Genomic DNA, 16,019 nt, shown 5'->3' with positions numbered 1-16,019 from the left:
GAGAGAGAGAGAGAGAGAGAGAGAGAGAGAGAGAGAGTGAGTACATGTGTGGTGTGGATGTGTATGCATGTGCATGTATGTTGGGAGGGGGTGTGCACCAGCGTAGTACAGTTAGTCACAGATTCTGTGTTCATATTTGCCTTGGTCATATCATATCCAGAAGACAACACTCCTTCTCATCCTCCACCTCTTATATCCTGCCACCTGATATTCTAGGATGTCCATTGACCCTCAGCGTAGGTGATATAAATGTCCTAAGAGCTGTTTCCAATGTAACAGGCCTCCTTTCCTACAGTGTTATCTTCTAGTTCATGTTCCTCAATATGTGGTTGTTGGGCCAGCAACATAAGTAACCACTCAGGCCCTACTAAATGCAAGGCCAGCAATTTGAAGTTGTGCTGCTTACCAGAAATTGAGAGCCACTTCTCCAGGGTAAGGAAGACCCATCAATGACATCTGTGGAGTACAAAGTACTACAAATACATGATCAACTTGGGGGACAACCTAGCTTGTCTAGTCAAATGTTTGAATATGTTGATTTGCCCATAGAATGAATAATAAATATATTATGGTTGGATATTCTGAACCTTGTAAAAATAAACTCTGGGGCACAACACTACTGGGAACAATGTAATTGTGGTATAGAAAGTTTTCCAAGATCATCCTTAGAATCTTTTCTGATTTTCTTAGGCACTTGCTATAAATGATTGGGTCACTCATGGGTTTTTCTCAGCAGTTGAGAGTTTGGATTCTGTCTTAGCATGTTATTTGTATTTCAAAAGAATATTTAGAGTTTAGATTTTGCTTGAGTGAGGAATAGATTTGTGCTTTGGCTCCATTAATTCTGTAGGACCAACAACATAATTATAATAACGTCTATCTACAGGCCACACCACCTGTTATACTTCTGTGTGACTCAGTAAATTAGTCACGGTTTAGAAAAATTTCAACCTTCTTCATATTTTGTTGAATTACTATTTCAGCAAAATTTACTCGAATTAGAAGAAAATGTCACTGAATAATTCTTACATTTAATAAACTCTAAAAACCAAAGCTATAAAATTCTGTTCAGATACTAGAGAACTGTTATTTTCAATTTATGTACTTTGCCTGCATGTATGTCTAAGCAACGTGTGTGCCTTGTTCCCACATATGCCAGAAGGAGACATCAGGTTCCCTGAATTGGAGTGATAGCTGGATGTAAGTCACTAGGTGGAAGTTAAGAATGAATCATGGATCTCACTGGTTCTCTGGAAGAGGACCACGGAGCAATCTCTCCAGCATACTCTAGCTTGATCCATAATTTAGTATTATGCATACATTTAATTGAAAGGATAACTTAAAATGAGTTACTATTATTTCCTATTATGATTATGAGAGAGAATGATGTCATTATTTATCGTAAATATATTTAGCTGTGTTATTCTTTGACAGTTTATATATATGATGAGTTGTGGTCATGTTTCACATGACCCACTACCCCCCTCCAGCCATCTACTTTCCCAGTCTGACTCTCTCTTACTTTCCTATTTTGTGTACATACGACTTACTGAGTTTTTTTAGGATTGCTTCCATAGATATATGTGGAAGGCTATTTACTAGTATATGGACAACATATCAGACTGAAGACATTCATACCTGTCACCCAGAAGAACGAGAAATTGTAAACATTTGTGGGAAGATATCTATGATTCACATAGCAAGAAATGCTCTTGCTAGTTCTAAATATAACTACTTGCTTTTCTTCACATAGGATACACAATTTGGCATTCTACTTCCTCCTTTGTGGTGTACAGTATCTATCTGATCTTGATCACCTAAACTGTCATTGGATTGCAAGATAACAATGACACTTTGTGACACATTTTACAAATGACATGAAAAATATATATAATTGCAATAAATTTGTATGTCTCAAACGTTGAAGTTGTTGAAACAATTTTTGAAGTGTTTTAATATCTTTAAATGTAACTTCAATTTAGCATTGCAATGAAAAAAAATGTTTGCAGTTAAACTCTTTGCCAATAGGTGGCGAAAAAAAGTTTAATATTTATTTCCATCATTTAACTTATTGAAGCAATAAATGTATCAAAACACTTTGTTAAGAAAAAGAAAAGAAAAAGGAAGAAAGAAAAGAAATAAAAATATCTGGGTTCAACCACAACCCCTGCAAAAAAAAAAAAAAAAACTTAACAAAGCCATGTGAATCTAATCAGTCTTTGTTTCCTACTTTATAGCCTCCCTTAAGACAGTTCGGCTGGTTGATGGTAGTGGACCCCATGAGGGCCGAGTGGAGATCTTCCACCAAGGCCAGTGGGGCACAATCTGTGATGATCGCTGGGATATACGAGCTGGACAAGTGGTCTGCCGGAGTCTTGGATACCAAGATGTCCTAGCTGTGCACAAGAGAGCTCACTTTGGAAAAGGTAATCTGAAATCTAGTTGTTTCTTTAAAAATTAAAGTAGACAGCTTTTTTTTTTGTTGTTGTTGTTGGTTTTTTCGAGACAGGGTTTCTCTGTGTAGTCCTGGCTGTCCTGGAACTCACTCTGTAGACCAGGCTGGCCTCGAACTCAGAAATCTGCCTGCCTCTGCCTCCCAAGTCCTGGGATTAAAGGTGTGCACCACCACCGCCCGGCTAGACAGCTTTTAAAACTTTTTTTTTTCAGAATTTCATACACGAGCACTGCACTGCATGCATGTCATTCTCTCTCCCCTCTCTTTCCTCCGACTCCTCCTGCCCATCGCCCAAATTCTCAAAAGTAGGCAAGTTTTAACCATCTGGAAATCAAGTAGGTACAGAAGCATGTAGGGGAGAGGAAAAGGTATCCAGCCTAAAAGTTTTGAATCATTCTATCCTAGAAAGTAGATATAAAAATACTATACAGCATGCTCCTGATAACATAATATTTAAATTTCACCTAAGCTCATTTGGTTTGTTAACAAAGTAAGTGGTGCATCCATTGACCAGGAAGATAACGAGAAACAGGGATGAGAGAGTTAAGGATAAAACATGGTACATCCTCAGCGGATGAATTTGCACATCTGTTTCTGGAGACATCTGTTCAACATCTGTGTTGAACTCCAATCTGTCTTGGGAAGGCTGAGAGAAGGGCCCCGGCTTTGTGTGAGTCCCATAGGAGTGAGGTTTGTTATTTCTGTCATTTAGTTTGAAAAATATGGGATGATTCTTTGGCTACATATACTTTAATATATCTTGCCTGGAGGGTAGTAACCAGTTGTATGACTGCATTAAAGGATTAGGGGAAGAATTTTCACTGGAAAATATATTTAAATGTATGCCATGAAATTTTCACTGTCAGTTGTTTTCTTTTTTTTTCCTAAATCAGCACCTTATATCAGGTCTTATGTGTAATTAAACATCTACAAAGGCTTTGAATCTGATGACAAGAGATTGGGGGAACACGTGCACACTGTGTTTTCCTCTATGTATTTAAATCTGATGATCAGTTTCTCTGCAGCTGAACTTGACTAAAAATAAGGTGTAGCCTTCATGATTTTATAACTTTATTATTCTAGATGCACATTGTCAGTCAGAAAAAAACAGAAAGGAATCTGTATTGAAGTTATAAAGATAAAATAGTATTTTTTCTCATTCAAAATTTTAGTATAGGACATATGTCAAACTATCATATCTAAATACTAGAATAAAATTAGATATTCTATATCCTTATAAAGGGTATGACTGATATGACACCACAGTTTATGGATAACTGTGAGCCTGATTTTATGCTAAACACACACATGAATAATACTGACAAGCACAATCACATCCTTTCCTGAAGTGAACTCTCAAAATAGGTAAGAAAAGATTGATCTGAGCACAGATGACAGATTCTAAGTCTTCAAATGTATGTTCTAACGTGGCGAAGAAGCAGTACATAATGTAAGTGTCTTGATCTTCAGAGTTTGTGTGCACAAACTCAGTCCCTGATTATCTATTTTCATTTAACTTATGCTGTGAAAATATGAATTGAAGAAAAAGAGGAAATTGAAAAATCCTATATTTAACATTATATGTACAATAGATTGATGTGGATACAAACTTACCATCCCTATCACACCTTCAGGACTTTTAATCTCCCTTAATATTTGTGAGTTTACCAAGTATGGAGTTCTGAGCCTATACTCGGAGCACTAGAGATGCTGAGGCAGGAATATGATGAAGTCAAGGCCAGCCTAGGCTACTTACCAAGACTTCTCAAATAAATAAACAGATAGCAACTACAATATTTGCAGACGTTAATCATTCTCTTGCCTTTAAATTTACTTTTCAAAGTGAAGTCTTTCATTTCATCAACAGATTATTTATATGTCAGAGAGGAATTGAAACAACAGACCTCTGAATCTGGAGAGTGGCAGTTTTCTCTACAAACATATGGAAACTCACAATGTCAGTCCAGAGGGCTGTGCTTGCAATCAGTACACACTTGATAGGAGTATATTTGCTTGAAAGTAGCGTCAGAATGGTATTATGTCACACAGGGACATCAGTGGTACTCCATGAGTCACAAAGGGAAATGTGACTTTTTGTTGTAAGAACACATGAAAAGAGATCTCAGACAACATTGCTCACTGCCAGCCCAAGTCTTCTCTCAGTTCTCTAGAGCACACTGCCAACCCACTGAAGAATGACTAGGAAAAACATTTAAATGGTGAAGCAAGACATGCTGGGATGGAGAGACACATAGAACCAAGATGATTAGTTCTAATGAGAACACATTTTAAAATCTAAGTGTCGTGGTCTACATATCAAGGAAAGTTAGATGAAGCCAGCAAGCCCTGCTAGCTGCTTTTGGATTAGACACTGTGAACATCTATTCTTATAAGATATTTGGACTCTGTTCTATTGCACAGTTAAAATATCTCTCCACACTTAATTTCTAGTTCCATCCATGGGACAGGGAAAAGGCCACCCTGAAAGCTCAATAGAGACAGAAAAGGAAACCCAGAGATAGGAGTGAATGGTAGAGCTCAAAAGACAAACGTGCATGAGAGCTCTAATTATTTCTTATTTGCTTGGGAAAATAAAAAGAATCCAGTTAATTTTATATTGTCAACAATCACCAAAATTTAAGTAAAGAGAAAATGTTGAAAATCACCCACTTTGTATACTCCCCATTTCAGACAGAATGTAGTGTTCTGGCCACGATTTCCTCTAGTCCACATACTTTTTTCTTTTTCTCTTTTCTTTCTTCCTTTTTTTTTCCTGGTTTCAAAATAGCAAACCTGGCTTACCAGAGATAATCCTTGTTAGCTTTAAGAACAATTAGTTTTGCAGCTGCAAGCAAAATGATTTTTTGGAATAAAGCTTAAAGCATGCTCCTTTAAATAGGTTCTATTATCTGCACTTGCTATTTGCAAGAAGTGGAATGGTCTTCCTTTTCCTGAGAAAACAAAACCAGTGAGTTTCAGGCAGTGCAGAGAGTCATCTGATGTTTGTCATTGTAGGAGGGAGAACTTGTTCCTTATTTAAGCTTCACATCCTGGCTTCAGTGTCCACTCTGTAGAAAGCAAGGATAGACTTTATCAGACTCTGGTGTTATTGCCTGGAATCTGCTCAGGAAAGGAAGAGTTGAAACAGAAGTAGCTATTTAACTTCCCGTAAGTTATGGGTGCTGGGCTCCAAACTGTAGGACAGAGGCCAAATTCTCCTTATAGTACTGTCTCTTGTCCATTCTTACCTGTCTATTCTGCACTTTGATATTAAATGCTATCACTTTCCATATTTAATTTTCCAGAGAAATGTTCAAAAGAAAAGTGCAAAAGGAGAGAGATGGCAACCAAAATTTAACCCTGCATCTTTGACCTGTCTTTTAATGAATTAAAAATAATTCTAAAGATGAATGAAATGCAACTCAATTGTTAAACTATTATTCTTCTATATGAAGGGTTTGTAAGTGTAGAAGCTGGAGCTATGGCCCTGTTGATAAAGCATTTCACTAACCATCCTTTCTGCTTTCTCTAAAAGCTATCAATTCCAAGGGAAACAAATGTATATGTGCATGGATAAATAGGTATGATAAAAAGATAATATGTAGGCAAATAGGTAGATAGGTGACAGATATGTAGATAGACAATTGGAAGATAACTGTAGCTAGGTCAGTTGACTAATAATTTGGTCAGAACATAGATCTACTAAACACCACACAATTTATATACATTGCCAAAGAGTAAAAAAAAATACATCAGGGACAAACACCCAGCAGTGACCTCAACAACAGTAGAAGTCCTGGAATAACTTTAGTACCTAGAGAAACAAAACCAAGTTTACCTTTTAATATTTTAGGTTTGCATAAAGATTAAGTTTTTTTGAATTCTATGTTACCTTTACATTAATTTTTAAAGGCAAAAACCAATTTGGAATAATCTGGAACATATTATTAGTTAAAATTCCCCTTAGGCTCAATATTTCTGAATTTATTAATATAAAATAAAACAAATATGTATAAATGATTTTCCTGCCTCTCTTTAGCTTTTGTGTAGTGAGTAAATATTACTGTGTTTTGGTGTATTTATGTTCTCACTTGGCTTTTTGCTGCTATTGTGAGTTAGCAATTTGTTCTCTGAATCTCAGTTTGTTTTTAGCTCTGAAATGGGGGCATTTCCTTTATTTTATTTTAGAGCAGGATTTCTCAACCTTTTTAATGCTGAGACCCTTTAATACCGTCTCTTGTGGTGATTAAAATTATTTTTGTTTCTACCTCCTAACTGTACTTTTGCTACGGATGGGAAACATAATATAAATGCCTGTGTCTTCAGATGGTCTTATGTGATCCCTGTGAAGAGATTATTTACAGCCCCCAAGGAGTTGAGAACCACAGGTTGAGAACTAGTGGCTTAAAGAGTAAACAGAATTATATGGAGGAATACCTAGGATAGCATCTTCAAGCGCTCAAAAGGTTCACATGGTTACTGAATCCTTTCCAACTAGTAAAGGAGATAGTCACTGAAGGTATCTTATATTTTATCACCTGTACATGTTCTAAGTATAAGGTCTAGAATAATGATCAGAAGTTGTGGATGCAAACATAAACTCTGCTATTACATTAGTGACATCGAGTGTTTTACCTACCTAGAAAAGAAGCCCCTGGATAGAAGTCATTCTAAAATAGTATGGATTTAGTTTCTTTGCAATCAAAGCAAATTCGTGGTATGATTAAGTCTAAGAATGCAGAGAAACACAGTGATGTTGATTGACCCTAGGCAGACTTAACATAGGGATTCTGTGTGGCTTTAGGTGAAGTTCTTTCTTCTACATGATTTGTCAGTAGAAGAACAGAACAAAAATGAACTTTTTAATATTAGTGAAAGATTCAGTGAGGCACCAAATCAAACAAACTACAAGTGTGTCCTGTGTCACATGCACAGTCCTTAAAGAGTAAGCTTGTGTTTTCATTATCTTCCTCATGTACCAGTATACTAGCACCCATGAGTTGCTTGGTCATAACCTATGTGTGCTCACAAGCAACACATTGAATATGTCCTTTCTTTCTTTCTTTCTTTCTTTCTTTCTTTCTTTCTTTCTTTCTTTCTTTCTTTCTTTCTTTCTCTTCCTTCCTTCCTTCCTTCCTTCCTTTCTTTCTTTCTTTCTTTCTTTCTTTCTTTCTTTCTTTCTTCCTTTCTTTTTACTTGTTTTTGTGGAATAGCTACAACCAATGAGATTGTTTTAACTCTCAATTATCTTTCCCTCAATGACAAAAACTGTACTGCTAAGATCTGGACCAAATGAATATAACTATAAAATAATTCAGAGAAACCTATCAAGGTAGCCTGGGGACAGGGGCCATTAACTTCTCCATTATCCTTTCTCCAGAAGGATAACAAAATCATGGTTTCTCCAGAGTTTCAACTCTATTTATATTTACATGTAATAAATATGATTGATATATTTTTCTCTATTTTGTCTTCATTTCACGGTAGTATAGGAATGACCATACATTCTTATTATTTTGCCTGCATTTTTGAGTATCCCTTAGGAGACTTTCAAGAACTTTCTGTAAGATTTGATGTACTATAAAGATAATGCACACACAAACAAATACCTACAAATACAGAAAGGATTGTGCCACAACTGATAATCTGAGAACTAACAAGTATTTGGCAACTTTTCTGTTTTGACATTGCATTTCCTTATATTATTTCTTTTGTCTTAATATTCAAGCCACATAAATACAATGCTATGTAGACACTACCTAAATGTTTGAATTATCCAGTTAATTAGTTTTATATAGTTTTATAGTTTTAGTTAATTACATTTATATCTAAGAATCCTCAAAATTGTTTGTTCCTTTTTAATAGAACCATTGTAAACTGAGTGTGTACCTCAGGAGCAGGTCACTTGTCATTAGCATGCCAGAGGCCCTAGGTTCAATCCCTCTGAACACCAAATTAAACAAAATAAGAAAACAAATAAATCAAAGCATAAAGGAAACCTTTTAATTACGGTTACATAAAATATATAATACTTATAATTACCTCATCTCTTAAATCTTAAATTAACACAGCAATCTATGTTATATATGGGGGGTGGGGTGGCGATACTTGTTCTGTTCTAGGAACAAAGGAAAAATGAGACCTCATAGCATTACCTGAGGATCCAGGTATACCACTCCTGGGCATATACTCAGAAGATGCACTAACATATAACAAGGACATATGCTCCACTATGTTCATAGCAACCTTATTTATAATAGCCAGAAGCTGGAAAGAACCCAGATGTCCTTCAACTGAGGAATGGATACAAAAAAATGTGGTACATTTACACGATGGAGTATTACTCAGCTATTAAAAACAATGAATTAGAGCAATTCTTAGGTAAATGGATGGAACTAGAAAATAACATCCTGAGTGACATAACCCAATCACAAAAGAACACACATGGTATTCACTCACTGATTATTGGATTTTAGCCCAGAACCTTGAAATACCCAAGATTCAACATGAAGCTCATGAAGAAGGAAGACCAAGTGGGGGTACTTCGGTCCTTCTTAGAAGGAGTAACAAAATACTCAAGGGAGCAAATATGGAGACAAAGTTAGGGACAAAAACTGAAGGAGGGGCTATCTGGAGACCATTCCACCTGGGTATCCATCCTATGTGCAGTCACCAAAGGTATCCATCCTATGTGCAGTCACCAAAGGTAGATGCTGATGTGGAAGTCAGGAAGTGCATACTGACAAGAGCCAGATATAGATGTCTCCTTAGAGGTCTCCAAGAGTCTGACATATTCAGAGGCAGATGCTCACAGCTAACCTTTGAACTGATCATGGAGAAGTTAGAGTGAAGACTGTTGGAGCTGAAGGGGTTTGCGGCTCCATGAAGAGAGCAACAATACTAACCAACCAGATCTCCAAGGGTCTAAACCACCAGCCTGGGAGCACTTAGGGAGGGATCCATGGCTCCAGCTGTACATGTAAGGGTAGAGGGCCCTGTCGAGCATAGATGGGAGAAGAGATCCTTGGTTTCATGACGGCTGGATGCCCCAGTGGGTAAGAATTTGAGGGTGGGGAGGTGGGCCTGGGGGGTAGGTAGGGGCACATCCACAGAGAAGCAGGAGGAGAGGTTAAGGGATAGGGGGTTTCTGGGCAGGGGGGGATGGGGTAAGGGGATAACATATGTAATGTAAATAAAACATCCAATTAAAAAAAAAAGAAAAAAAATTGAGTCCTCAAAGAAAATTACCATAACAAATCTTATGAAGTCTCTTTCTATCGTGTAGATGTTTTCCATTAAACATATACCCTGACAAAAAAAATCATAAAATATAGATCTGATGATATGTGTATTTTGATAGTTCATAATGTATAATTAAGGTGTTTTCAAAATGCAGCTTTTAATGTAACCTGCCCAGTACATCTCTTTCAGTCATTAACATTGATTGCGTTTGAGAGGCTCAGAGATGATTCTAAAATATTAAGGATTTCCATGTTACCTTTGCCACATGGAGTAAGTGTTTTTGTTTACAATGGGAAAGCGTTATCCACGTTTTAGAGCTTATGTCATCCACATTATTCATTATAACATTGCCAGCAGCTGCTTGTTTATGTACGCACACATTCCCATCCAATTATGTTAGTGATTCACTATCTATGTATTGTTCTTGAAAACTCATTTGGAGATTTGCAATCTGACACAGCCAACCAAATCTTATATAAGCACATGTTTATAAGTTTCCTAAAGTTCCTGTTTTCAAATATCTTGATAAAAGCAAGGAGAATATTCATAGTGAGAGATTGAAGAGAATTCTTCAGTGAACATCAGGAAAAAAAAATGTTTCCAAGCAGTCATTTTTAAATTTATCTTTTTTTTATAATCCAACTTCCTTTTAAAAAGAATTGGTTTTTATTGATAAAATATAGTCTTTAGTGAATACATTAGTCTGTTTATTTATAAATTAAATATTTGATAGGTAGCCTATCAGTAAGTAATTCTTTTTTACTATAACAAACCTGTGAGTGATGTCAGAGGAAGTAAACATGTTTTAGACTCACCATTTTCCTATATATTGGTGCTTAAAACCAACACAAATCTTCAAACCAAGTTTCTTACAGGATAGTTTTACAAGTGCTTTGGTAAATCAATAATGGTAGTTTCACTTAGAAAGGTAGTATATTCGGTAAACTGGGCAATACTCAGTGAAATTACTAGGTAAAAGTTAGAAAGAAATGAAGTTGCTGCCATACAGTTCTTTTCCTGTCAGTATTTTCAGATCCAAGTGTGCATCAAAATTGAACATTGAGAAACACTTCAATCATCACATAGTTATATAAACTCACTGATATCAAAGCCTCCTTATTTTTAGATTGTCAATGAAATCCTGTGCATCCTTAGGGAAACAATCAATTACCTTATAATCTTAGCTTTCACAGAACTGTGCAGGGGCTTTTATAAATATTATATTATTTTGAAATATAGTAGTTTATAAGCTTGCAGGGTGTGACATTTTCTGAGTCAGGAAGGCCAATTTTGTATTCTCAGTGCTTTTATCTCAAGAGTAGCCAATATTTTTTTACTTAATGAATTAGTGGCTTAACTGCTTTGTCTCATTCAATTATAAACACTTAACAGCACTTACTAATGCAGATGTATCTGATTGTTGCAGGTACTGGTCCAATATGGCTGAATGAAGTGATGTGTTTTGGGAGAGAATCATCTATTGAAAACTGTAAAATCAGAAAATGGGGAGTATTAGCTTGTTCACATGAAGAAGATGCTGGGGTCACTTGTACTTCATAATATATCATATTTTCAGTCACATTTATAAAGTTACTATTGTAAAGCTATTTTTGTTGCCCTGATCCACTATAATAATTTTAATAGGTAGTAAATGGATTCACAATATTAGTAATAGAAAAGGAATATTTGAGGCGAGTGTGACTAGGTCGTAAACACATCAAAATTTATGTCTATAGATAAAGGATACAAACTTCTGGCAAAGGTTAATGTTGATTGTCAAGTCGACAAAATTTACAAATGTCCAGGAAGACAAAAACACAGTTGTTTATATGAGGGCATTTCCAGAGAGGTTTAACAGAGGTAGAATCGTTGATAACACAGTTCCATGGGCATGGGATGCAGACTGAAATAAAAGGAGAAAGGGAGTGGGGCACTGTCATTCATCTCGCTCTGCTTCCTGACTGTGAAAACAGTGTCACGATCTACATCATGCTTCTGTCACTAAGATGGACCTCTTGAAGCCAGGAATCAAAATAAGCCCTTTCTTCCCAAGTTTCATTTATGGTAATAATGGAAAAAGCTAATTGAATTTTTTATTACCAGAAGTGGGATTGTAACTATAATAAACCTGAAAGCAGTTTGTCAAATTGTTGAATTAATTTTCTGAAAGAATGGAGAAAAAAAATCTTAGCCATAGGCTATAGGTAATCTAGAATGGTATCATCAGAACTTAGTGGGACATTCTAAAAGAAATTTGGATTTTTATGTTGGTAAATAAATAGATAAATGGGTAAATAAATAAAATGAAAACACTAAAGGTCAGTTTCTAGAGGCTTCAGAATGAATTAAGTGCATGCTGACAGGAGCCTGATATAGCTGTCTCCTTAGAGGCCTACCAGAGCCTGACATATACAGAGACAGATGCTCACAGCTAACCATTGAACTGATCATGGGGTTCATAATGGAGGACTTAGAGAGAAGACTGATGGAGTTGAAAGAGTTTGTGGCCCCATGGAGAGAGCAACAATACCAACCAACCTGAGCTTCCAGTGTCTAAACCACCAGCCTGGGAGCACATAGGGACGGCCCTATGGCTCCAGCTGTATATGTAGGGGAGAATGGCATTGTCAGGCATAGGTGGGAGAGGAGGTTCTTGGTCCCATGAAGGCTGGATGCCCCAGTGTGGGGGAATTCGAAAATGGAGAGATGGCAGTGGGTGAGTGAGTGGGGGCAGATCCTCATAGAAGCAGGATGAGAGGGGATGGGATAGGGGATTTCTGGGTAGGGAGGGAATGGGGAAAGGGGATAACATCTGAAATGTAAATAAAATATCCAATAATAAATAATTTAAAAAAGAACAATATTAAGAAATGAAAAGAGGCATTTGTATCACATGGCAACTACTCTGGCTCCATTCTATTAGTATTCTGAGACATGGAGTAAGACCAAGAGACTAATTTCTTTAATGTTAAACTTCAAGATATAATAGAATCAGGCTGTGGCATTGTTACAAGTCTCTGTTCTCACCCATATTTGCAGTGACAAAGAACAAGCACCAGAGCAGGAAGATATATCAACTGTGCTGGTTTAGGAAGAAATGAGCATAAACTGGTTTAAAGCTGCTGGCAAAGGAATTAAAGAGAAAAAAATTGTGATTGGTAAAGAGATTAGAAAAATTAATGAGAAACTTCACCCTTTGCAGAAGAAAAATCTAAGGGGCCTTGGTGGCAAAACTCTTGAAATACTCCAACTTATTAAAAATTCACATTTATTTGAAAGGATAAAAGTTAAACTGAAAATTCTGCTCAAGGAATTCTCTGCTAGAAAACAATTACCCAGAGAAGTATTTGTCCTAGAATCACTCACCAATGTACAGAGTCAACTTTATAGCTGTCCTAGAAAAAGGCCAGACTATATTTCAAGATAGTAGCCAAACTTAGAAACCTAATCCACATGATATAAAATAAAAGGGTGATGGATTCACGAAGATTTACAATAAGATGCCAGAAAGATACTGAGGTCAGGAAATGTGTATCAGAGTCAGTTTCCCTTTAAAGGATTCCCTAGAGGACACTGTGTGAAGCTATAAATGTGAAACCTAAGTTGAGGTAGGGCTGTGGGAACTGACAGATGTCCCTTGAGACAAGTTTCTTGTAGAGCGTGGAACTTGTCCAAGAGGAAGTCGAAGTGTTCAGAGATAGCAGAAATAGTTTCTAGGTGACTCAGTATTGTAGGATCTCAAAGGATTTCTTCAGGAACCCATGTGCCAACACCGGATTATATGATTTCAGTATTTCTTTAATTGCTCTTTCCTTGCTATGCTTTAGTTTGTCCTATTTGGAGTGGGAAAGTTCATTCTGTAGGACTATATACTGTAAGTATGTAACTTATAGTTTTTATGAATAGACATTCCCAGTTAAGAGATTGTCTGATTCTCAGAATTCTGAACTTCTATTTTGAACAGTTTTGAAATTCTTATGACTTTGAGGAATCTTTGAAGACACATTAAATGTATTTTACATTATGAGATTAATGTGATACTTTAGGGACCAGGGGCAGAATGTTATAATCTTAAAATGATGTGTTTGGATGTTAACTTGACAAGACTGGAGTGATGGACAACATTACTGGTAAAGTTATTGGGAATAATTATCCTAGAATAATCTAGGATATACACTTCTAGCCATCTCCTTGACAACATTTTCAAAAAGATTTAACTGAGAAGGAAAGACATGAATTTGCTGACTCCGTCTTACCATTTGGAGTTCCAGCACCAAATGAAAATGGAAAAGAAGGGAGAGAACAGATGCTCATTTCTTGATTTCCTGATGTTACCCATGGGATCATGCTCCTGCCATCTTGCCTCCCTTGAAGTGATGGACTATACCCCAAACCATGTGCCAGAATAGACCCATCATTCTTTAAGTTGAGTTTACTCATTGTATTGCACAACAATGAGAATAGTAAATAGTAAATAGTAAATAGTAAATGAGAATAGTAAAGAATAAACTCTGAGTTTTAAGTGGAACATTTAAAAATAATGATGCATTGAAGTGGATACTTTTAAATTTGAAGTTTCTACAAATGAGAAGAGAGTAGAGAAGATAGAAGTTCTTGCATACTATGAACACAGGAAGAGTTTTCTGGATGTTAAAACTTAGATACAAAAGACAGAAGAGAGACTTGCAGAATTGTTTGTATGTGCTAGGCTGGGTTCCCTTCGACTTACATTTTAAAGTAGAATGACATTTAAGACTTCACTGCTAAACTTTGCTTTATGAGGGCAATAGTGTGCTGAGATTGAATCGTATATTCTCAGATTTCAAATGAACATTAGAAAACATAAAACTATTGTATTGCTATGAAGTTTCTTTTTTTCTACAAAAATGTCAGATACCAAAAATACAAGGTGCATTATTGTATTCATTTTTAAAACTGTAGAAGCGAATGTGACTCTTAGAGTTCAATGAGATTCCCTGAATAAAAAAAGTGTATATGAGAAATACATACTGGAATAATTTTAGGGAACAAAGCAAGAGACTGAAATACAGTGTTAACTATCTATCAGGAATTTCTACAGGGCCATAAACTTCAATCGAATTTTCTGGAAAGTATTTCTTTTGTTCATCTCATAAAAACATCTTGGATGCTTCATTTTCATAAAAAGCCGGTTAAAATTAATGATGTTATTTGGTTTGTTTTCTTAAATAGCAAAATAACTATCCCAACTGTGAAAATATAATGCTAGAACAGAGTGAGCACACCTCTATTACTCTGGGTAAATAGTGACTAGGGATTTCAAGCGTGTCTCTGACACCTGGCATACCATACTTCCCAGTTGGCTGCTGGAGTGATTAGATAGGAGATGTGCTAATCCAGGAAAGGTGAGAAGAAAAGAAGAATGAAGGAGTGAAGAGAAGGAGGAAAAGTAGATGGGAGTATATGGAGGAAATTTCAAGAAATAACATATTTGCTAAACATCTCCATTATATGTTATACATTTCAAGTAAGTCAGTTTGTGAGACCTTGAAGTGGCTTATGATAGACAGGCAGTAAATTAACTGAAGGAGAAGTCCCTATGGGCCATAGTAATATTAGGTAATTATTTCTATCTTACTACTCAAATTATACTTTGTGGGTATGTGTACTTGTGTGTATGTATATGTATAATATGTATGTGCATGTGTGCATTTGTGTATAAATGAATGTGTATATGCATATGTGTGTATGTACATGCGTATATATGCACGTGTGCATTTGTATGTGTGTGTGCATGTGTGCATTTGTGCGTATGTGTGTGTTTGTGTATACACATATGTGTGTACATGTACATGTGTGTATCTTTGTGTGTGTGCGTCTGTTTATGTGTGGGGAAGCCAAAGGGTGATAGTGTCTTCTTCAATCACTCTCCACCTTAGTTTTAGAGACAGGATCTCTTAATGAGCCTGGACCTTACTGATTCAGGTAGACTATCTGGCTAACAAGCCCTAGGGATCCACCCAGTGTGGAGTGTGGAGAATGTACATGCTTATGTGGGTGTGCATGCATGTGTGTGGAGGCCAGAGGTCAGCAGTTGGGTGTCTTCCTCATTCCTTCTTCATATAAAATTCATTTATGTGCCAGGTATGCATTATATTTAGAGATAATTTTAAGTCACGTATGTTGTTTCTCAAAATGTTCAGATGAGGGTATTTGACATGTGTTAGGGCTGGCTGCAACTTCTATATAGAAGACATCCAACCTATAATGCTTATCCTTATATCATGGAAAACATAACTATTCTATGTGACCTGGTTAATCCAGGCTGAGACTCTCAGTATCC

At 36.3% G+C, this 16,019-nt stretch overlaps 1 protein-coding gene across 2 annotated transcripts in view; it reads left to right on the top strand.

Moving 5' to 3' along the window:
- Positions 1-11,844, top strand: part of Msr1 (macrophage scavenger receptor 1) — a 60,122-nt gene extending 48,278 nt beyond the window's left edge. For both annotated transcript variants that reach the window (XM_028768257.1, XM_028768258.1), the window contains exons 9-10: positions 2,238-2,426; positions 11,124-11,844. In XM_028768257.1, the coding sequence (XP_028624090.1) occupies positions 2,238-2,426; positions 11,124-11,257 (323 nt within the window). In that variant the 3' untranslated portion in view covers positions 11,258-11,844. The remainder of the gene's footprint in view (positions 1-2,237; positions 2,427-11,123) is intronic.
- The last annotated feature ends 4,175 nt before the right edge of the window (positions 11,845-16,019 follow it).

The sequence above is a fragment of the Grammomys surdaster genome, unplaced genomic scaffold, assembly GCF_004785775.1.
Source record: "Grammomys surdaster isolate TR1022 unplaced genomic scaffold, NIH_TR_1.0 185, whole genome shotgun sequence".
NCBI classification, from domain to species: Eukaryota; Metazoa; Chordata; class Mammalia; order Rodentia; family Muridae; genus Grammomys; species Grammomys surdaster.
Note: the sequence above shows the minus strand (reverse complement) of the source record. Positions and strands in the feature narration are given on the sequence as shown.